The 24,709-nt window shown below is 42.3% G+C and overlaps 1 protein-coding gene across 2 annotated transcripts in view; it reads left to right on the plus strand.

Annotated features, from left to right (window-relative positions):
- The window catches only part of tacr1a (tachykinin receptor 1a), a 33,486-nt gene that overhangs the window by 3,612 nt on the left and 5,165 nt on the right, over nucleotides 1–24,709 (plus strand). Inside the window, exons 2-5 of one of the 2 annotated variants that reach the window (XM_068720788.1) lie at nucleotides 9,700–9,894; nucleotides 21,385–21,535; nucleotides 22,785–22,993; nucleotides 24,046–24,284. In XM_068720788.1, the coding sequence (XP_068576889.1) occupies nucleotides 9,700–9,894; nucleotides 21,385–21,535; nucleotides 22,785–22,993; nucleotides 24,046–24,082 (592 nt within the window). In that variant the 3' untranslated portion in view covers nucleotides 24,083–24,284. Of the gene's footprint in view, nucleotides 1–9,699; nucleotides 9,895–21,384; nucleotides 21,536–22,784; nucleotides 22,994–24,045; nucleotides 24,285–24,709 lie in introns of those variants that run through there. The other variant, XM_068720787.1, reaches the window with a different exon arrangement.

Genomic DNA, 24,709 nt, shown 5'->3' on the forward strand with positions numbered 1-24,709 from the left:
GCATTAACAATAATGGACATGTCCATTGATGCATAACCATTAAGTGTTCCATAGATGACTGTGAGGTGCAGTAAACACACCAGCACAAGGGAGACTAACTCAGTTTGGATTGGCGTTTGCTGAATATTTTAAAAAGACGAGTTAGTGCTTGCCACACTTTGGCTGGCTTTGCCGTGACAATAAAAAACATTGGGTAGCTTAATCATTCACCTTCCGAGAGAAAAGTCCACATTAATTATTAACGTTGGCTACAGGCAGGTACCAGGTTTAATGTTGAACACAAAACACTAGGTTTGAGAGAAGGATTTGTTCATTTGCAGTAGATTATAAAATGTCACTAGTTGGAGACCCAGTGGGATTATATACCATATACCAGGGGTCACCGGATCCGGACCCAGACACCGTTGTATCCGGACCCTGGACCTAAAACCGATGGATAATTGAGAATTATTACATTTTGACGGAGCGCCTATATTTTAACCGTCGCAGCTTTTCTAGCCTTTACGGCACTCGGTCAGTGGTCCAGGAAACAAACCGACCAATTACATGCGTTGTACATCACATCACGTGATGCAGCTCAGTCAATCAAATGTGTGTATTCTGACACGTTTCCTGACTGAGTGAGATGTAGACACACGGGGCTGAGACGAGGAAGGAGAATAAATACGTGAGTCAGAGAAGTTATTTCACATGAAGTTCTCCAAAGAGAGGAAAGTGTTCAGAGAGACCAGAGAGACCAGAGAGACCAGAGAGACCAGAGTCTTTAACCAACAATGAACAGACTCTTATAGGTTAATTCTTCCCACGGACAGTTTAAAACCAGCGTGTCTCATATGTTCAGAGACCGTGACAATTATTAAGAGGAAATGGTGCAAAGTTACAAAATCATTTCACCTCAGGTTGACAGCAGACCACCTCAATGTGTCTCTCAGAGAGAACCAGGACATTCTGATGCAGCATTTCAAAATTAAAGCCCTTCAAAATCGCAGGCATGAGCTAACATCAAATCACAAATTGTCTCATGAATGTGATTCTGAAGGGCTTTCATTTTGAGTTTATAGTTTGGTTAGTGGTCCCTATTTTATTTATTTAATTTAATTTTATTATTAATAATTGTTAATAATCTTACTGACATTAATAATTCTATTAATGTCAATATTTAGTTTTTCATATTTGCTGATAACCCAAACACGCTTCTTCTCGTTCCCAACAACCCGAAGTATGAAAAGGCAGCAATCATCGAGGATAAGACACGGGCGAGATTTGGATGTTTGTGGCCATCAAGGGGACCAATACTTTACAAAGTTACCCCCCCCCCCCCCAAAAAATAATAAAAAAGATATCAGATCAGACTTTGAAGATTCATTCATTGGTGGCACCTGTTGTTTATCTTCAAAGGAGCTTTGATGGAGCTAAACGAAGTAAAGTGCTGCAGTTTTGTCACCATATAAGGGAAGGTTACTTCATCTCATACGACTACTGAAAAACGCCTGATTTTACACTCACACGTTTTCAGCATAAAAGAAAGCTCAAACGAAACACACACTGACATAATCATGGATAAAGAAAGCAGCAGCCCACTGAGTCTGTCTGCTCGATGAGACAGCAGGGGGAAATTAGCCCCAGCTTTCCTTTATACCAACTATTTCAATTATAATCCTTAAAATTTTCAGACCTCATTTTTATTTATGGTCTGCATTTTTTCTGTGATAGCCATTCCGTGTATTCACATTCAGTCATTATTTCTATCAGGAGCGGTGGAGTCCGCAATTCCGGTGCTAAAAAAATGGGGATTCACCGAAAAACGATGCATAATGTATCTCTGACAACGCTGCTGCTCCAGGAGTATTTGCTGCAACCAAAGGTGTCACAAAATCAAGAAGGTCTGTAATCTTTAGGATTATGATGCAAAAATTTACATTTTCAACAAATGATCAGAAGGAAAAGTACATTGTGAAAAATAGACAATTATCGGTTCCTTTCATTTTTATGAAGCATTCATAATAATGAATAATAATAATGGATTATTATTATTATTATCATCATCATAATCACAGTCTTCATCAATCATTATTGTTATTATTATTATTATTGTATGTCTCTCTGTTCCATTGGAGGCTCTACCTGATGAATTAAACAGCTAAACAGTCAAAAGATTAAGCAGGCACAACCTGGCAACCCAAAAGCTGCTACTGAAATGCATTCTGGGAAACGCCTTGGTAAATGTGGCTTTTTGCACCGATTGTCAGCGTCTGACGAATGATAAGTGCTCTGGGCTTTAAGGGCACTTCTGTGGCAGTTGTTTAGAGAAATAAGAATGTTTTTCATTTACAAGCTGCCAGCCGACCACTTCCCCGCCTCTCTGACTCCTGAGCGATTACGCGCTGCCTCTCACACGGCTGAGGAGCTAATGCAAAAAAAATGCAAAAAAAAGAGTGGTTGTTTGAGGCCGGACCATGGCGGACCTTTTATATTCACCTGGCTGAAGCACACAACAGCCAGCTTTTTCCCAGACAGACCAGGTCCAAACAGGCAGAAGACTAATGCTGCAATCCATTGCAAGTCGGTAATTCGGAGTCGGTATTCCTGACTTTCAGTCTAAATGCGTTCCCAGTGCACCTGCTGCATGGAAAACATGGACATCCGCAGCAAACCGATGCTCGTATGGCAAGTCTCTGAGCTTCACAAGCATCTACAGAGGACCTACACCAATTACCACAGCCATTAGCAAAGAGACAAACATAAAGTAACCATCTTTAAATGAACCCTGTGGGAAATAATAATAGAAATCTAATTTAAGTCATTTCAAGGATCCGTGGTAACCGCGAGGAGGCTGGTGCCCCATGCTCACAAAGAAGCACAAATCACTGAAACAAATGGAAAAGGCAGCTATAATGTTGTCACCATCATGCATTACGACACAAACACTCCATAAAACAGGACATACAGTAAGAGACGATGAAAAGGTAATTGTTGCTGTGATGTCAGGTGTGTTTATGTTGGCAAACGAGGGCCGGAGAACTCTCGCCCGAATTTACGACCTGGTATTACGACTTAAATGACCGTTCCATTGCACGTTTATCTGAGCTCCGAGTACAATGGATTGCAGCATTACTGCACAGCATATCAACGACAGCTCAAGACGGCCTCCTCTCCGGCTCCCTCACCTTCCACATCCAATTTCCACTTCCTCCTCTCACTCCGAAGTCTCTTTTTCCCCCTTGAGGGATCATCACGGGAAGTTATTCTGCCCACCTCTCTCTTTCTGGTTATCTGTGCATGAGAAGTGGGAACAATAGGTTTTTGCTTCACAAAAGGACTATGTTGTATGTCTACGTGTAGCTCAGAGGGTACAGCGGGTCATCCTTTGATCACAATGTTGCCAGTTTGCCGGCTCCTCCTCTCTGCATGTCGAAGTTTCCTTGAGCGAGACGCTAGAATCCCAACTTGCTCCCTAGGTGCTTCACGTTAGCCCTCTGCGCCTAAATGCCTAGTATGGGTCAAATGCAGAGGTGAAATTAGAGCAGTGTGAGAAAGAAGACATTTTAATGATTTGGATTTCTACTGTGAGTGAAATTTTCCTTTAGTCTGAAGCCGATCACAAACCATAGGCACATGTATTTTCATCGTGTTTGATCTATTCATGGATCTATGGTCTGAATGGTTATTCTTTATTTATAGGGGACAGTGCACATCAAATACGATTGGGACCTCTACCCGTCGGGGGCTTGATGAATAAACAAAAAGATAATGCTAAATACTCGTTACATCAAAACTATTCATAGCGGCGGCGATGCAAATCTGTCACACGTTTTCAATAAAAGGTTTGAATAGATTTGCATATGCAGAAAGTCAACAACCGTAATCCTATTGAGTCGGTATAATTTACCTCTGGCAGTCTGTCTGAGGTAAATTACTGTACAGCCCAAGCTTCTGTAAGCTATTTCATAGAGATTCTTTTCGCAAAATGCTCTGAGGGAATGTGATTTCCCCCTCCGGTAAACAGTTGCGCCGTGTACTGCATATTTCCAGGGCTTTTATTGTGAAAGGTAATAAAGGTAGGCGTGGATCTGATTTCAATGAGTAACAACGTTTTGCCATCGTGGTTAGGACTCGAAGCCTCCCTGTCGTCGTCGTGTACGGATCGAATAGGTCTGTTCCACAACAGAGCCATTGGTCTATGCCTTTATTCCCGGTGCTCATAAAATCCCTTCCTCTCCATCCCCTATAGCAGAGAGAGAGTGCAGAGGCAGAGGGTCCACCTGACTCAGAGAATCTTTATTTGACTGAGGTTTGTGCAAGTTCTGAAATATCAATAGTCTTCACTTGCTCTAGACAATGCTTGTGATTCCAGCAGACGCCCCGCAGCGCGTGCCAGAAGCTGCTCTCGTCGTGGTGTCTATTGATAAATCTATGGCGCTGTCCGTGGTGCTGAAGTAACAGATGGACTACAATAACTGCGGACGTCATAGTGGCGCTAGTGTTGAAGTCACCGAAGTCAGCGGGGTGCATCTTCTGGATGCCACGGATGTCGATCCATCTCGATGTTGTAGTGATATTTCCGTCTGGACCACAGTGTCAGACCACCGCTGCCGGCCATTCAGCCACAGAGCATGGCCAAGTATTTTAAATGGCATAGCCGGATGATGCTATTCTGCAAGACCTGCATTCTGTTCCTAAATGTTGAAATCGAACCACTACACCAACAGAAAGCTAAGGTCGCTGGCACTCTAAGATAATATTTGAGCAGAAACAGATTGACAAGAGAGTGAAAAGACACATTTTATTCCTGAATATGTAACAGATGTCTGTGGTGTAAGTTTGATTATGCTAGATGTCAACATGTAGAGGGTGGAATCTATGCTGTCTCTGTCCCTCCTGTTTGAATGCTGAATCTCTTTGGTGTATTTGCTGGTCAGGTCACTGCACACACACACACACACACACACACACACACACACACACACACACACAGAGGATATCTAGTGAGCAGGAAGGCATCAAACATTCCCACTGTTAATTACAGATCTGATGATTTTGAACGACAGCGTCAGTGCTTCTATGAATCCACATCCACCAGAGGCAGCGTCACGCATTTAGATCATTTTGAACAGCTGCCTCGGAGCTATGTCACCTCTTAGTGAACAAACAACACTCCAATCAACACTTGTCACCTCCTGTCGCTGAAAAACCATCTCCGATTAGTGCTTGACAAGCGGCTTCGAAGCCGTTAGTGCCTTGCTTCAGGGCACTTGGCCGGCCGGTGGACTTTGTTATAATTGATGATGTGATGTCATCTTTCATTTGGTATTCCTATTTGTTGTTTTAATTGTTTTGTAAAATGAAGTCATAAGTACGGTGGCCCTGAAAGCTCAATGCGCTGCAACTTAGGAGAACACACACCACCCAAACCGCAATCTGTTCCTCACCAAGTGCTAACCCTAACCAACTAGACCTAAAAACTAAGTAACCCTATTTGGAAGTTTATTTTGAAAAGACACTGTATGCAACGTTGACATGTTTGGGATATTTGTCGTTTGTGAGTCATAAAGTCGCTAAGGCCAAATTAACCGCTAGATGCAAAATGAGCACACATTTAGTTTTTCAACTTTCAGATATTATTGCAGATATTTGCAGTTAGCCTAGTGTTAGCCTTTTGATTATTAATAGCCCACCAATTAACATAGCGGTGCCTCATATCTGGGCATGGTGGAGCTTGTATGCTGTGCAACTTGCAGCATTGTGTTTTCTAGCCGTCCGCTGCGTTCTGTATTCGTGATTTCTCTGCTTTTGTCACGTTTCCTGAATGCTTTGAGGATCGGATTGTCTAGATTAGGCTAACCTCAACAAGCAAGGTCTTCTTCTTCTGCCTCAGTGGACACACACTGCCTATGTGTGCACATACACACACACACACACACACACACACACACACACACACACACACACACAGGATACACACTCAACCATGGAAGAGGGGATGCAGGTGGATATTGGTTTTGCACAGGACATGGTGTCTGCTGGTTATTGATGAGACTGAGGTGGCTCAAGGATTCATATGTATGCATGTAGACAATAATAGAAACAACAGTGACAATCCTTCAAATTACCTACCACACACATATGTACACACACAGGTATACACACACACACACACACACACACACACACACACACACACACACCGCAGGCTCTGCCACCTTTATCCGTTTTGCGTAACCTTCTGCAAAACAAAACCTTAGAGGCCAATAATCCAGATGAAGCAAATTCATGATCAAATTACCAAAGCCTACTTTCAAAAGCAATTTGGGAAAAAAAGGACCAAAAAAAAAAATCACTGGCAGGCTTGAAGGCAATTCCATCCGTCGCTTTAGCTGCTTCCTTCTTAATCACTTCCTTTTCTTCAGGAAAACAGTGAAGCAGCCTCGCGGTGTTTATATCGAACTGTTGCACTGCCACGGCCGTTTAGATGCTATTTGTGGATAATTGGAGGTGTATGTCACCCATGCAATCTAACACCAGCTGCCCATGCTGTCTGCCACCTAGTGAGAAGGTATTATCTTGAGAGGAATCAGATATTGCTCACAGACAGATATTTGGAGTGCGAAGTCTCAAAGGTGTGCTTTCCAAGATGTTAAATAAAATGCAGTAAGAGCAGAGCTCTCTCCAGGCAAATCCATAAACATGAAGCACCTCTGGACTGCCAGCGGTTGTTGGGACATTTGAATCCATTCAGCCATTTCCCTCCATCATTCATCCAGGGTGCAGGGAGGCTTTTCTTTTGAGAAAAATCAAAAGCGAGAATAAAAGGAGCGTTCGTATCGAGTTGCGCTGGCGGAGCTATAGATTATATGCTGAGAGAAAAAACAGCTCGAACTGAAACACGTCGAAATTGAATAATAATTGGGGTTTGAATGTGCATAGCGGACGTCGATCAGAAAGCTTGTGAGTTGACTAGTTTAGGATCACAATGATCTTGATACATTATTATATTTCTGCTCTTTTCCAGTGTGGCTGCATGTTAACTGTCAGCACGTCATGCTGTTGCCGGTAGGTTCTGGTAGGTTTTGCTCAGGTCTGTTTCAGATTGGGTTCAACGTTTGACAACAACATATGAAACCATATGAATAGTCCAGCTTCTCTCATCGTTCCTGGTAATCCTCAGTCTTCAATCACGCCAGATTGACTATAAAACTACACCGTTGCTGTTGTCTGGTCAGGCGTCCAGGTTGCTTTTGATCTGAGCACAGTGCTTGCTTGCAAGCCAGCAGGGGTGGTGATGATGATTTGAGCTGTGGAGCGAGCAGAGCTCCGTCCTCTGCAGGTGTGTGTTTGATTCTGACACCAACAAGCCCGACTATGACTCACCTACGTGAAGAAAAGCCACATGGCTGCCAGCGCTGTTTGAAGCAGAGCCAAAGTAAAGGCAAGGCTGCGATCGCCCGCTTTTCAGCAGACCGCTGGGAGCGCTTGATTTCAAAGGCCTCCTCTTGTCTCTGATATAATTAGAGGGAGAAGTTGACGTCCATTTAGCAGATTCATTTGGGTTATTAGTAGAATCAAGCCTTTAATTAGACCCGACATTTCACTGGAGAGCTTTGCTTAAAAGGGGTCCAAAAAAAAATAAATAATAACACTGATGTTAATGCTCTGTAGAAATGTATACCGCGCATGCTTCCCGACTGAACACAGTCAAGCATCAAGGTTTTTAACACGTGAAGTGCATAATTAATATATGTGTCCCTGAGAAATTCATTTCAATCAAATCAGCACTTTACTTGATAAATATAGCTTCCAGGTCATTGAGTAGTTTGGAGGAACAGCCCATGCCTAAGGGACGTAAATGAAGATAAATCAATTCAATCAAATCTGCAATGAACTTCAGTCAAACGTCTATGCAGAAGATTTAAAAGAAGAACAGAGGTAAAGCGTTTTAGTTTCCCTTTACACCCTGAATGTGTTTTTACTGAGGAACTGGATTCTGCCTGTAAGTGTTCCAGAGGCTCAGTGTTAATGATGTTCCAGGTCATTTTAGTTATTCATGCACTCGTCGTCTCTCTGATTAGGAGCCTGATTATGAACATGGGATGTGATTACTAAAATGCACACGGTAATCATTTGAGTAGAAGTATACTTCATAACACTCTTTGTAATGTAACTCTGGTGTTGGTTTCTCTCAGAGCACACGTTCGTGATTCCATCCCCATAAAAAAAAAAACACACAAAAAAAGCTTTTATCCTGAAAATTGATTTTTTTTACCAGTATGACTTTTTACAAATCAAAGCTCGCTGTGTCGTTCGATTCCTTTTAAATGTTTCAGACGTAGGTGTGTGGGCGAGTGTGTGTGTGTGTGTGTGTGTGTGTGTGTGTCCTGCAGGTTTTTGTTTCAGTGTGAAGTTTGAGTTACCCTTCACCAACTCTATTTTCAGTTTATGACTCAAATGAGCATTACACAAATGATCATTTGTCACACTTTGCCTACATCGAGGACCTAAATAACTTGTGATCACACACACTTAACAATGAATTCTCCATCTCTTCATCCTCTCCTCCAGTCTGCCTTTAGGTAAACAATCAAACACAATCACGTTCAAAACTCATTTATTTGGGTTAGGGATGTTTTGCAATGGGCAGCTATGGTTTGTAGTTCTAATATTTTCATTTATTAATAGATTTCTGAGCAATCATTCCAAATGAAGGAGCTGCGAACGTTGAAGACTTTTTATATGTAGTCCCTGCATTTTAGGGGACAGAGAGTTATTGCATTAGTAATTATGAATTTAAATAAGTCATCACATTTAATATTTGGTGTCAAAGCCTTTGCAGTCCATGAAGGCCTGAGGGCTCTGAGTCACAGACATGAGCAGACACTTGCTATCTTCACTGGTAGCGCTGTGCCAGGCCTGCGCTGCAGACAGCCTCACTGCTCGCCTGTTTTGGGGGATTTTTTGTTTAAAGTCTGATCTTCATTAGGTTAAGCATGTTACATTCAGTTCAGATGAGGTCCTGCTGCACCTTCAACCATCACTGCATCACTTTAACCTTACACTCAATGTTAAATCCAATGTGCTACACTACAGCACCAAAACATACGGATCAACAGTTTTGAAAATATGTATGGCTGAGAGTTGGATGAGAAGGACGCTACCACTTTCACGTTTGTTCGATAAATATAGCGCTACCGGCAGCAGCCGCTTAGATTTGATTAGCTTAGAATAAAGAGAGGTAACATGAGGAAACAGTTAGTCTGGCTCTGTCTAAAGGCAACAACAGCAGTGTGTGTCTGAATGCATATCTTGTTTATTTAATCCATACAAAAAAACCGGTGCGTAATATTGACATTTATGGATTTGCGGCGAGTTATTTGCAGGACTACTTCTTGTTTGATTGCAATGTTTCTTTGGACAGAACTACTTTTCTCTGCCTCTGGTCTTCATGCTAGGCTGAGCTAACCAGCTAATAAGCGTATTTCCCAAAATGTCAAATTATTGCTTTATTCATGTGTCTTTGTTTCATTTCAGATGACTATCAATGTATTTTTATCAGTTCAGCAATATTACTTTCAAAGCCAAGCTGTGAACTGCGAATCAATCATTCAGTAAACAAGTGATCATGGTGGTGACTTATTGAACCTGACTTCTTCTGGAGTAAAAGAGGCTCAGGTGTTGCTCAGCATCACTGTGTCTTCTCCCCTGCAGGTACATGGCCATCATCCACCCTCTGCAGCAGCGCATGTCCTCCACAGAGACCAAGGTGGTGGTGAGCGTGATCTGGGTGCTGGCTCTGCTCCTGGCATTCCCTCAGTACTACTACTCCAACACGGACCAGTACCCCGGCCGGGTGGTGTGCTACATTGACTGGCCCGAATACACTGTGTGCGACTTCAAAAAGATGTGAGTGTCTCTGCGGAACAGCCATTCACATAGTCAACAAGCGCCGTTAATTACTTCTGAATTGATAGCAAATGTGGGAGGATGTTGTTTGTATTAAGTGTAAATTAGAGAGCGCGTCGAAAAAGCACGGAAGCTTTTTGTGCTTTCTAGTGAATAAATTGAAGGCACATCACAGGGGATTTGTGTTCTCCCTTTACTGAAAGGCAACCGAGCCGAGTCGGAGAGGAGAAAAGAACAATTTGATTGTGTTGAAGCCTTTCTCCACCGTTCATTTTCAATTTGTACTTCTACGAGAAGAAGAAGACAACAATTTACCAGGTGCTTTACAAAGCCCAACATGAAAACAGGACAACAATAGACAATCGAGTCAATCATAAATAGAATAAAGGAAAAAAAGGTTTTAAAAAGCCATTTTAAGGAATAAAAAGACAGAACAGTTTCTAGTGCTAATAGTGGATATACAAGTGATTTCTTTTCTATTCAGTTCTTTGTAAATCCGTGACCTTCAGGTCAAATCTGAGAGCTATGATTCCCACCTCGTTCATTCACACTCATTAGCTCACTAACATGCGTCCATGGCTTTTAAGCTGCGTAAAAAAACTCAAGTCTGATTCAACACACAAACCTTGTCTGCCATTAAACACCAAAGCATCATTTGATTTATGTAAAAGAGCCTCATGTGAACAGAGAGCTGGCCCAGCTGGCCTAGCTGTTCATCAAACCACAACAGTTCAAGGTCGCTTTTGGAGGAATGTTTACTTTTGATTCAGCCGTGCGACTTTGCAATTTTGTCTTGATTCTCTCAATGAAAGAGGCTGTTCAAGCAGCGCCTCATGGAGCAAAATGCAGCCCTGATTTGGTATAGTTAGTCCTTTGAATTGCTGCAGATTTAGTGAGTTAAGCCAGAGGGCTGCACAGAGTGCACATTTCTAAACTGCAATAGACAGTGAGGGGATTTCACTCCTGAGGCATACCGAGGGTGTTTCTGTTTCACAGTCATGCAGGGTCAACGTCCGATCGTCTACTGTGTATTCAACAGCTCAATTCATCCCTTGGTCCCAGGTTAGAGATTTAAGGTGAGAACAGAGAACAGAAATAGCCTCAGTTTCAAATTCTGCACATACATTATTCTGCACAGTGAAGCTCAAACATCCAGAAGTTACACTGAGCTACACACTTTGACTTTTTGACTTGATTTGATTAACCAAAGCCACAACAGAAGCTCAGCGCAGTGAACTCTGGGCGACAACCGCTTCATGCCCCGTACTGCCTCGATCGAATCTGCTTCACCTCTGCCGCCTTACCCTCATTGAAACCACTGGAGACGGGATAACGCGCAGCGAGGGGACGCCCCTTAAGTATTCATTTTCCCATGGGCTCCTCTGAGGACTCTTTGCATGTCATTTTAAACTCAGAGTGCCACGGAGGTTTTGGCGAGACGCTTGCCAGAGACCATTTGAATTACAGCAGGTTAGTGAAGATCAGAACATGCACTAAGAATGATTTACGGGCACTATATGTGAACCTGGTCTGACTGTTCAGTGACTGTCAGGGTTGACCGGTCACCTTTCCTCCAGATATCATCTTTCTTTGGTCTGCTAAAATAGAACCAAAGCAAATCATTTTAACACTGTCTCTTCCTCGTGCAGAGGAAATAGCTAAAGCTGTCATTGCTGCCAAAGCGCACCTATTCCATCTCCCCTCACCCCATGATCTACGATCAAAGAGAATGTGAGAAATGTATGGTTGTGCAAATGCTGGTGTTAATCTTCTCCTTGCACACGCTGAAACCTTGCTGTGCTAGACAAAGTTTCCGAAGCTGCTTTAAAAACACAGGATAAATGAAGCATGCCTGACAGTGATTTATTCACACTTTGCACCACCCCAGTAGCTCCAATTTCTTTCATTTGTCTTTTTGTAATCCCACTGGCATAACTAGCCGACACACACACACACACACACACACACACACACACACACACACACACACACACACACACATGAAGGCACAAACACAGGTACCGTCCCGTAAATGTGCACACAAGAGTAGTTCAGCGAACGCAGAAAAACACCCACGCAATGACGCACATATGCCGGCACTCAGACACACAGCAAAGAGCTCTGATCACAGCTCTGCTGATGGCAACATCTCATCAGCGACAGTGTGTACCCTGCTCTGCTGCCAGCGCGCTGTTGCCTTCCCCTTCTACTGCCTCGCTCACATTTCTCCATGGAAATATAGTTCGGTATGAACAGCGATGTTCGATGTTCATTAAGGGGTGCCAGCTGCAGTCATTACTTTTTTTAATGAAACTGTAATAAGGGACACATAGGAGCTGAGTGAGAAAGCGGTAGTCATTCAGCTCAGCTGCTGCAGCTGTAAATGACCTCTTTCAATGACCATCTGATTAAAGCTGACCCCTGGTCAGATCCCACATGTCTTTCTTTCCGGGCGTTGTCCCGCTGCCGCTCTTACAGTCACCCTGTCTGATGGCACGTCTTCCTTGCTTTCCTGTCGGTGGGAATTAGTGAGTGAGTTGTCATGGGAGAGTATTAATAGATGACATTGTTTGGGAATGCACGCTTATTTAGATAACTGTTGTCACGCCACACCCCCGAAACATTATCACCCCTACACAAAGAGACACACAGGTGTCTATGCAGTGAGCAGACGATTAGAAACCCTCCCCGTCTCTGTGCTGAAGCTTTGCAACAGTTGCTTTATTTCCACACTTTGCTTTGCTTGTAAACTGATTACTAAGACTGATGTAACAAACCATTCGTTGGAGACCCCCTGGTAGTTGTTGCTGCGTGGCAGATATGTGCTCTTGTGTTCTTCAGGCCCCTAACCCATAATGACCAAAATATGTAAAAAAAGAAAGCTGACTAGGATGAGCAAAGCCCCTCCTGAGGGTCGGTAGGATGCCACCCCCTCACCTCAGCTTCTACTTTAACCCCAAATTTAACTAAATTTAGAACGTTTACCTTGCCTCACTTTGTCATCAGACAGCCCTGTCCGACTGGGAACTGAAGCTGTTATCGATTCACTCTTCAAAGCCACCATCCTCCGTTGACAACAGTACAAAACTGTCTGAAAAAACTGTAATTTTACCTTTAGAACATAGTAAATGCTGATCGGTAGACTCCCACTCCTCCCTCCAAAGCAACGCCCCCAAAATTAGCATAATGCATGTAAACAGCAAACATGGCTATTGTTAGTACTCGCAGCTGTCGAGCTGGCAGCTTGTGCAATACTTTGGTAGTGCAGAGTGCGTGCAGACAGGAAGGTAGATAGACGGGCAATCTTTTTTTTTTAGCTTTGCCCAGTGCTCTCCTCCTAACCTTCAACCTTTCACTAAGGTAAACCCTTGATCCAAGTTCTTCCGCAAATAGTAAACACACACACACACCGCATAACCCCATGGAAGTGAGGACTAACAAATTGTGCTCAATTTGCAGAATCATCCTCATCTTTTCATCCTAGAGAACATATTTGCTTCTCACGAGAAAAGAAATAGAAGAACACCTCACAAAATAGATCTGCTGTATGTGACGCTGACAAAAGACACACACACACACACACACACACACACACACACACACACACACACACACAGAGAGAGAGGAAATCTCAGTCTGAGCACACCTCGTCCTCTGTGATCTCTCTCCACTGAATTGGGCTTCACACGACATGAGCCTGAGATTAGTGGCAGTAAGGCAGCGTGGAGCGAGGCGTCCTGTTACCTCGAGTATTCTTTTTGCCTCGGCCGGCAGGCAAAGTCCCGAGAACAGCTGCCCTCCCTCCCAACACACACACACACACACACACACACACACACACACACACATTCATTAATTATGTACAAACACCTACATGTTTAAATAAGCAGGAGCAATTGAATCATGCACGTAAATATGCATTTCCTTGAAATAAGCCACACTTTAATGCTCATATACTTTACAATAGATTTGGATCCAGTTTATTTTCTGAGCTCAGCCAGAAACTCCTATTTGTTGCATTCATATTCATATTCACACTTGCATGTTCACACACCCACAACAGCCAGGAAATAAAGCATGCTAGTCCGCTGGGGGAGAGGAGAGGCAGCAGCACAAGAAACTATACAAATACGTCGCCGTGTGTAATTTGTCAGTGTGTATGTGGCCTCTGTTGAAGAAAGTGTTATTGATTCAGCTTGTGTGACAGAGAGGTGACAAAGTGCAGCTTCTATTCCCTAAAGCGTCATCCATCAGTGGGAGCTGAGGGTCTGCTGGGGCCCCTAGGGAGACCTCTTACAAGTTCATTCTTCATCTACAGTTGTTTTAAATGAAGACACTTGCAATGTAAGAAATGGTGTGCATAGAACTTTGAAGAGTAGTAGGATATTTCACACCACTGCATGCTTCCACACCGCTACAATGAATGACATGTTGTGTGAAAGCACTTTGAGAGGTCGGGAGACTAGAAAAGCGCGATACGAGCACAGGTCCATTTAGCATTTACTAGTTTCTTGATCAATATTTACGGACAGGACGTGATAAGTACGGTGGCCTTGAGGGCTCAACGCACTGCGAATTGAGAAAACACATGCAAACAGACACAACACCAGCAAAAAAAACATCTTTGAGCGATCTGATCAGCTCGCTCGCAGTAGAACTATATAAAGGTGCAGGTCTTGGCTGTCCAATGAGAGACTCCCAATCACAACACTTGTAAAAGCAGTGCTCCATACTGCTACTGGTTTAAGTCTCATTCACATGCAGCCTTAGAACAAATGCACATAAATAAAAAAAACTGTATCCATGTGAACATAATATATATTTTGTTCAATGTGTGTAACATGTATTTTATTCAATATGCCCTTAAAGTAGAGTCCAGGCCGATCCAGCATATTAACGAGTATGTAATCCAATATCACGTTGTATCATTTATCAGCAATTCAGTCCGTACATCTTGCTTGATTGGCGTAACTCTCAACAGAGATGAGACGCGAGACGTGACACACTTCCATCACGGATTTTGGACGCAGCGCTTGTTTTACAGCAGCGTCGATTATAGGACTCTCCTCTAGTTGACTTTATATTACGTAATTAAGGGCACAGCTTTAGGTTTTATAAAACATCAACGAATTCAGGCAATGCGAACATTTGTCACTTTATTGAAATTATAAAAGGAGCTTATGCATAACCAGTCTGAGAATGTTTACATTATGTGCGTAGGCTGTGGAACCGCGGCAGCTCGCTGCAGCAAGATTCTTGCCAGTAACCCCAATATTAATACTTAAAAAGACATGTCTGCTGCATAAGAATAGGTCAATAGTACCCTGAGTACTGCATTATGTATCACCAAATATCAATTCCCTTTCTGGAAGCTTTTCATGGCTGGAGCAGCAGCACAGTAAACATCTCTACACTTTTGGGAATGTTTCTGTCGAGAAATCTTGGCAAAGACAACTTTTCGACAAACCTGTCAACTGTGAGCATTTAAAGTCAGACAAATGTCGTCAATCTCAGGAAAAATCACAAGACACTGGCTTTGTTTTCTTACTTTCATTCTGCAGTCGAAGCTCACACACATAGCGACCTCCAACACCAGACGAAGAACACAAGTGAAATTGTGAAAAATACCAAACCATATAAAGAAGTCGCTGTGAGGTCTGGACAGAACAGTTTGAATCTCTGGCTGCATTTCTTTCAGCTGTCAGAATTCCACACCATGCTCACTTCTGCTCTGAAACACAGGACACACTTACTCTGGCTTATTGTGTCACACACTGGAAGAAGACTATAAAGTATACACTGTCTATAAAAAGTATGTTTATTTAGCTTTTATGTTTTATTGTAATGCAACATTGAATTAAAATAGATTTAAATTATTTTTTTTTAAACTTGTCAACAGAAAAATACACCACTGAATGTCGTGGTGGAATCTCTCCACTCGAGGACATGTTCACAAATTACACCAAATATGGCATTAAGTTTCACGGTCAAAAACCTCTGTTTTGGTCTCTTCAGACCATAGACTCTTCTTCAACTCATCCTCATATTTTTTTATGAGCACTGTTTGTATTCTAAAGACTTTTTTTGGGGGGGGGTATTATGTAATTGTTTTGAGGAAGCTCATTTACTTTCCTGTTTGTTGTAGATACAGAAGCTTGCCAATCCCTCTCTTCAATATCACATTTTGGCTCCTGGATTTATTCTGTTATGGCACCACTGTTAATTGATACACAGTCGAGCCAAAAATCCTAGCAGAGGTTGCTTATCTTAATATGATGTTGGATGTGGTGCCAACCATCTAACCGCCTACGACACCACTTTAATCATGCAAATCACCAGGATCTGAAAACGAAGCCTTCAACTATCGGTGACTGATTTACACTTTCATGATTCACTGTCTGGAGGACTAATGAGAACGAGCACTTCAGAAAGAGTGCATATGCCATTTAGACGGACATCTGGTGTCATTTCCAGCATTTTTGTTTTAGGAAAACAAAAAGGAAATTTTTAGGAAATTGCCGTGTGCAATGATGTTAATGATCAGAAGTGTTGAAGCCAAGCCGCCGCACAGGAAAACCTGAAGTATGGATCGTCTATGCAAGCAGCTTATCACGACTATATATATATATATATATATATATATATATATATATATATATATATATATATATATATACTGTATATTGAACATTTCAGTCAATCTAATGTAGCCAAAACCAAAAATGTGGTCTCATTTCAATCTTGACTTATTGGACATAAGATTTGATCTCATCTTATGAAATACACAGGTTGAATAATTAATAATAAAGCTTTGATGCTCCCGAGTCCTGCTGACTGTGCTCAGGTGTGATGCGCAGGTCGGTCCAGTCGCACCCACCCAGCCTGTTGTGAGATCCACTCAACATGCAAAAATATGTCAACCACTCTGACCCGACCCATCCTACAAATGCTGTACTACGGACCGAGACAAGACAGACAGGGATAGACTGAGTGCCGCCGCGGTGCGATGTGTGTGTGTGTGTGTGTGTGTGTGTGTGTGTGTGTGTGTGTTTTTGAGACAAACAGAGTAACAGGGAGAGGGGAAAAGAAGGTAGAAGGTGACAAAATGAAAAGATTTTGGTAAAAAAATTAAACTAACGGAGTGGATGGATGGGTCAAACAAACAGAAAACAGAACTGTTCATGTCCCATGTGAAACAAAAAGTCCTCACGTTGACTTATTTTAAGTCGGGGAATTATTTGAAGTTACATACCAAACTACGTTAGTACCTAACCACGTCACATAAGTATTGCTTGGTCATTAGCAAAACAACTAATTCTGTTGTTTAGGTACGAGGCCGTGTTGGCGGACGTGTTGGCTGTGCAGCCGTCTCTACCCACAGCCTGATCCTGCCATGTCACACTGACATGGCTGACTTGTTTCAAAGAAAGAAAGTAGTAGTTTGCTAATGACAGCAGCTTTACACCTGAGAGCTGAAAAGTAACACACACGCTTTAGCAGGAGCAGAGCCAAGATTGGAAATGCTGACGTCTTTTCTTTTTCTTCATCTTAACACGTCCCAGATTGGAGAGACTGTCACGTCCTTTCACTTTTCAGATATATTAACACGCCCTCCACTTCTCCTGCGTCTCCAGGCCTGTTACAACTGACAATTCAACACATCTCTGACAAACAAGTCCAGCGAAGATTCAATGGAATCCGGTTACTTCAACATAACACATAGCAGACGTGATGCACAATATGTTGTCCATCCTATTCAATCGTAACTCTTGAGAAACACACACACACACACACACACACACACTCTAGACACACATATTGACGAGGATTTACTCAAGAGTGGTCTTTGAAGCTCATCACTCCTATGGTCACTTGTGTGCGTACAGACCCCATGTCTGCTAATTAGATTGCGGCAGCTTCCGTTTTCTCTGAATTGATTTTCCCCAGCCTCGTGCTAAATGTTATCAGCTCCTCGTGTGACCTGCTGCTGTGTGTGTGTGTGTGTGTGTGTGTGTGTGTGTGTGTGTGTGTGTGTGTGTGTGTGTGTGTGTGTGTGTGTGTGGCTTTAGTTAATACTTTAAATAGCGTCACATTTTGCCGCTGTGGCAGAATGCTTGACGTCTTGGTTTAATTAAAGACAAGATTAGATTTTTACTGCGTTTCTCTTCTCCACTCATGTGAAGAGAGAAGAGAACAGGTGTTACTGATACCATGAACACTGAGCTCTGCCAGATAGCCGACATGCTCAACCATGATCATAACTAAGTCCTAATTACACACATTACAGCTAATTGTAAAGGACTCTTAAGAGGTTCTGTTCGTGTAAGGTGAATATTTCCAACAAACCCTTTTCTTTGTTACCTAAGTTAATAACTTCCTGCTAGCTTTTATTTTGTAAGTGCCCTTTCTATGTTTTGGGTCATTTTATTTTGAAGTCCTTCTGGCGAAACCGGAAGCAGATCCAACTCTCGTCAGAGTATAGTAGCTTGACTTTGGATTTGGATAAAAAGATAATTGACGGTGCAGACGAAAAGTGTTATAAAATATTCCTCTGCAATATTAGTTTATTAATTAACGGTTAAGCACCTAGCTGGAACGGGAACAAGGTATTGTGTGTTTATTGTGTGTTTAATGTATTTCTGTTTCAACTAGATGCTGATGTTAGCTTAAGAGGGTTAGCTAAATGACTAAGCTGTAATTTTAAGCTAATGCTATATTTCGGTTTTTACATGTGCTTTTGAAATGTATATATCAGAGAAAATGTTGAATTAATGCTCCCATGTATATTGAAATGTAATTTAAGGAACGTTTAAACTCGTAAGAGCTCATTTGTGTTGTATCTGTTCCGTAGCTCTTACGGTGTTTTCTGGAGGGTGTTTTCTGGAGATTGGTTTAAATGAGAAAAAATAAATAAAGGCCTCTGGAAACATCAGTACGCTTCACCATTGTCCGGCTGGGGTCCGCTACACTAATTGTAGATGAGGGCGTACAAGAAAAACATAAAGATATGCTTTTTGTTGTGTGACGTGTAACAGTGGAATATTCCAAAGCCACAGTTTCGCTGATGTTCATTGGTGCAAATATCGTATCATTTTCTGTGAGTAAAAATTGTTCTTGATCTCTTGTTTACTAACTGTGGAAACAGTAGAGTATATGGCAATGTGATTACAGTTAATGCTCATAATCATCTGTGCTCCTGCACAGCCTGGTTCATCCACACAGGTGGTTTCACTCTGTTTCCCTGATTAGTCCTCTTCTCCAGACTGCGTGGGTGTTGGACAGACCGTTACGTCTCTCTCGCTCTGTTGTTGTCCTACTTTTGCTGGTTGAGAAATTTACCAACTTTTGACCTCCAAGCATTCCAGGTGCAAGACACCAAACGTTAAAGTACTGATATCCTGGGTTCAGGTATTTAGGTAAAGAAGTCCCTGTTGTCGGCAGGTGTTTGACGCAGGAAGGCCAAAGGGTTTTGACTGCTGTTGCGGTAACAGTTGTTGTTGTCCTTCTCCAAATGGTGTGTTTGATTGGTTTACGTTCATGCACGGCGAAGCAAAAATAAAAGGACTCTCATTGTACAAAGAAGAACGAGTCTGTAGAGGTCCTACTTCATGCCATGCATGTCAAAAGGTAACGTATGGCAACCAGGTGAATTCTGGGAAAGACACCTCAGTCCTTTAACATACTATATGATAGCTATTAATTATATAGACAAATATACTTTAAATTGCCTTTTAGTTGATGGTTTTCCATTTACAACATGCGCCTCTACTGTTGTGTGACGTCAGACGAAGGCTTCTTCCTGAGTCAATGAATTTGCCATAATTCACAAGTAGGAATCCTGACTTTGAGTGGCGTTCCATTGTACTTATTCTCGTAGGAGGTCGGACATTTTCTGAGTTCAGAGTTGTCTGGAACGCAGCGCTCGTGTCATTGCACATGTTGTTGCCTGGTGGTACAGCACAGTCGGTGCAAGAGGTTTGTTGACACGTGTTGTTGTAGGACGCAAGAAAAATGAGGTTGAACCTTCCGTGAGACATCATACGAACCGTCGTACGAGGATACGTTGACCTGAGCAAAGGTCCAGTCAGGGAAAGTCATTGCAAACACCTGTGTTGGTCAAGATCTCACAGTTCTTTTCTATGTCCTGTATGGACTAAAGTCTGATATGGACCGGGCAAATTTACAATAAACCAAACCTCCAAAAATCCATCATGTTAATGACCAATTTGCATACAAGATATCTCTCTAACACAAGACTTTGACTGTAGCGTAATATAGACGGCTTTCCTTCAGCTGACAAACAAAGCCTTCCTAGAGTCCCATCTAACGAGCACTTATAGGATCAATTGGATTTGGATGAAAGAAGAAAAGATTGTGTTGAGTGCAAGCATACTTAAAAAACAAAAAGACTCCTTTCCCACTGAGGGGGCTTAAGAGCTACATTATCTGTTGATTTTCTTTCTGAAAACACACTGTGTTTATTGTAACTTCTGTCACCAGATAGTAACCCAAAACTACTGTAGACCTCCTCTCCTTATTTTAGCTTTCGTTGCATTGAGTGATTCATTTTAAAAGCGTACTGCTTTGGTTTGACATGCGAGGAAGACTAGTGTCTTCCAAAATGTAAATATCAAAAGTCTTCAGGGACGGAGCGCTCAAGATATTAGATATTACTCTGATATCTATGTTCTCCCTTGAGCGGGTACAGTGTTTCTGTACGTGTGTGTTTCTCAGTGTGTGGTTATTTCTCTGATGAAAGCTCCCAGGTATTAAGTGGAATTAACATAATTGTAGATAATTGCCAAGAAAATGCCCGTGAGTCTCATCTGCAGCGTCCGCAGAGGGGAAAACTGATTGTCCCTCTGTGGATGCTGGAGTCAGGGGGTCTCCCGTCACTGAACATGGTTAAATACGGTTAAAATAGTGACGCGATGCAATTTGGATTTAACAGGATCAAAATGGTGTGTCTGTCTTAAATTACCAAATCATTAGCAAAATACTGAAACTGTCATATTTAAGTACTTCATTAAGGGTTTAAATTCATTGGACAGTTATTGGAGCGAGAGTCTAATTGATACCGCTCACATCCATAATCGTGTCACAAAGCGAAACTATTCATCTGTCCTTTAGCACTGAGGATGATTGATTCCACCCTCGACTCGAATGAGTAACTTTTTGCTTTCAAACTTGCTGCATTAGTGCTTCAGAGATAAGGGGAATTGGCAGGTATAATAATAATAATATGGTAAAATGTATAAGCCTTCTGTTAACTAGGAAATGCCCACTGCCACTGGAACGTCATTAAAATAAACATGAAGCTGAGTGTTGGGCATCGCCCTAAGGACTCACTGCCATGCACAGCTCTGCTCTTAGGTTATTTACGGTAACGGTGGCTCCTGTTCTACAGGCTCAACTTTAGTCTCTCTGTCCTTAAGTAAAAAAAACATGCATCTGATATATTTCTGACATGGGATGTACGTCTTGTTGTAGGTACTATGTGTGCGTGGCCATCCTGATCTACTTCCTTCCTCTGCTGGTGATGGGTTGTGCTTATCTGGTGGTGGGACTGACTCTCTGGGCCAGCGAAATCCCCGGAGACTCTTCTGACCGCTACAAGGAGCAGCTTATCGCCAAACGCAAGGTAACCCGCGCTTTAGACAGCCACCCACAGTGTTTGGATTACAAACGAGTTTAATAAGATGAATCTAACCACATCATATGCACTTTTGTACACCCTGAACGGGACATGACTGCAATGTCGATGTCTGCCGGTATTTTTCCAGTGATGAATTTATCATCCCAGCACCATGACCCTGAGACACAGCGCTCGCTTCTCTCATCCTCTCTTCTTTGCTGGTTTTCCAGCCTACCTGTTGTCTTTTCAGCCCACCGCGGTCTCTTGATCTTCTGTTAGTATCAGGCCCATGCCTGTCAGGTGTGTTCACAGTCGGAGTGTTGTTACTCCTGATAGAACACTCTTCCAACGAATACAACTTGCAGAGGCATTCTTTTCTCGCCCTAGAACATAAAATGAGAATCTCACACAGACATATTTGTGGTTCTGCACTGATGAGGCCCCGCAGGTCAGTCCGTGAACATTTAGTTTGAAAGATGTGGCTCAGGTAACAGCCTCACATGGTCTATAGCCTGGCTGTAGACTCCCGAGTGTTCTTCTCTCCTACTGGCCATACAACCACAGGATGGAGACTTGTACATTGCAGAAAGAACATTTATGATTTGGTTTATCAGCAGCTGTGGTGGGCAGAATTAACAGTCTTTCAAATACAATAACTCTCACTTTCCAGACTTGTAGAAATCCCTTGATCGTGTTACATGTGCAGGACGCCGGTCCACCTCCTAATGCGGCAGCCTCTCAGATCTTCTGTGTCTGTCCATGTACATTTTTTTCAATTCATTGCCAGTAAGCACTGTCCGTTATTGACAGCGCAAATGATGCGCCTGTGAGTATCGGATTTCCATTTTGACGGACAGAGAGTTCAAAGCTTTTCCTGGACTGACAGATTTGTTGCCACTTGTGGAGTCATCAGAGAGGCTCGTTACAGAAGGAGGAGGAGAGGAGTCCTCAGGGGAGACAATCAATGCAGTGCAGCGTGCCTCGTCCAAAAGCTGCTGTAACATTGTTGTGTTTGATGGTTTCCCTGGACAGGTTTTATACGTATTATAAATGATTTATGGAGCAGGTATCCTATTGAACCTTTTTATGACAGGATCATTGTACTGAGGTGTTTTGATAACATTTTTTTACAGCATAAAGGCTTTAACACTTGTAGCTCTCCGGCCCTTCGTCCGTTGTGATCTAGTCTGAAGAGTACAACAATGGACAGGGAAACACAAATGAAGACTTAACGCTGTTGTCGTGTGTCCAACAGGTGGTGAAGATGATGATCGTGGTGGTGTGCACGTTTGCCATCTGCTGGCTGCCCTACCACGTCTTCTTCCTGCTGCACCACGTCTTTCCTGCCATATTTGAAAAGACATGGCAGGAGAGGTTCATCCAGCAGGTTTACCTGGCGATCATGTGGCTGGCTATGAGCTCCACCATGTACAACCCCATCATCTACTGCTGCCTCAACGACAGGTCAGTCAGCAGCTACACGCATACGTATGGATCATGTTACTCTTTTACTGGGAAATCTCAAACACATTCACCTCAACTGCAGAGAGAGCTAGGCCTCCATTTGAGCCTGGCTTATATTAGAGACAGCATGCTTGATCATATATCAGGAAGAAGCCTCCCTGCTGTACATTTAAAACATCCAAAAACATAGTTATGCCATAATCACAACTGTGCAGCTTTAACAGATATTCTGTTCTCACTAATTCATTCATTTGCTGTTAATATTTGTATTTATATAGCACTTCTGAAAACTAAGTAACAAAGTGCTTCACATAAAAATAAATAAAAAAACATATCAAAATAGAATATAAGTAAAAAAACAACAACAACATACAAATCAAAATAGCAAAACAGAATGAAAAGTAGAATCAGGTGAAATCCTGGAAGGCAGTTAGAGAAAAGAATGTTTAGAGCTTAAATTTAAAAGAAGCCACTGACTCAACTTGCGTTATTTCCTCTGCAGGGTGTTTCTGTGCCTTGGAGCTCTTATCTCAAAAGGCAATAATTAAATGCAGTGAATAAAGCATGAGGTGCTTTAGAAGAGTTGTGTAACATCTGCAGGACGTGTTTCAGTTTCACTAACTTTACTTTTCTTATGAAAGTGCAGCAAAGTAGAAGCTCTTGTAAATGACAACAGCACTGCTTTGTATTCAAGTTGTAGTTGATGGTATTTAAGGCTCATTATTTGAATACTGGAGTATTTGCAGAACATGTAAATCATTTCTAGAGTATTGTTACTAATTAATTTCCTCCCTTGGTGCAGTGTTTCGATACACTATTCATAGCTTCATGAATTGAATCATCTCGCCATTTATTCATTACAATCCCAATATGGTACATTTAAAAGATCATCAAATAATAAAATCTTCATTTGTAAGAAATCAGGACAAAAAAATGTGGACATCAAAAGTATTTTTTTGTCCTTTGACAAGATACAGTGAGAGCTTTGTTCCCCTTTTTTTCAAGAAAAGATGAGAACTTTTCAGAGGGGAAAACATTTTGGTTTTGTTCAGGTACACTCATCACACCACATCCTCTACTGCTGCCTGAGTGACAAGCAGCTGACAACTCAGTCGAGAGGACCTCTCCACACCTCAAAGACTTCCACACCTGAAGTGAAGTCAGAATAAACTTTAAAAGCCAGTCTGTGAAACTGCCTGAATCCCACTGTGAGCACCAACAATTTACTGTCAACATGTAAGCGTTATATGCAGAACGCCTGTCAAAAAAAAAAAAGAGTCAATGAATTCAGATGAACGAATCGTCATTTGTAAAAAATAAAGACAGATGGTCGACTCCGCTTGTTGTCTTCAATCAATCATCTCCCATTGTCTCGCATTGCGGCCGCCTGTTAATTGTCTTTGTATTGTCGGAGAAACAAATCAAAAGTGAGAATATATTGGTTAGACTGCAGTGAGCTGAGGTTTAGTCGTCGTCCTGTTTAATATAACGGCTCAGCCCATTTATATTCAAAGGCGTGACCGGTGATGGCCCTTTTCCTCTCATTCTCAAGCAATCTCTTTTTATCTCCTACTGTCAGCGATTGACTTCCCCCCCCCCCCGTCTTCAGTCCTCTCTTTGGGTCGGCTTTGTTGGACGTTTCTATGTGTGTTTCCTGAGATGAGGTGCTTTCATTTAGTTGCCAGCCTCTTGAGATTCCTTTATCTCGACCGCCGC

The sequence above is a fragment of the Cebidichthys violaceus genome, unplaced genomic scaffold, assembly GCF_023349555.1.
Source record: "Cebidichthys violaceus isolate CVI_PGR_0920_01 unplaced genomic scaffold, fCebVio1.0.p SCAF_26, whole genome shotgun sequence".
NCBI classification, from domain to species: domain Eukaryota; kingdom Metazoa; phylum Chordata; class Actinopteri; order Perciformes; family Stichaeidae; genus Cebidichthys; species Cebidichthys violaceus.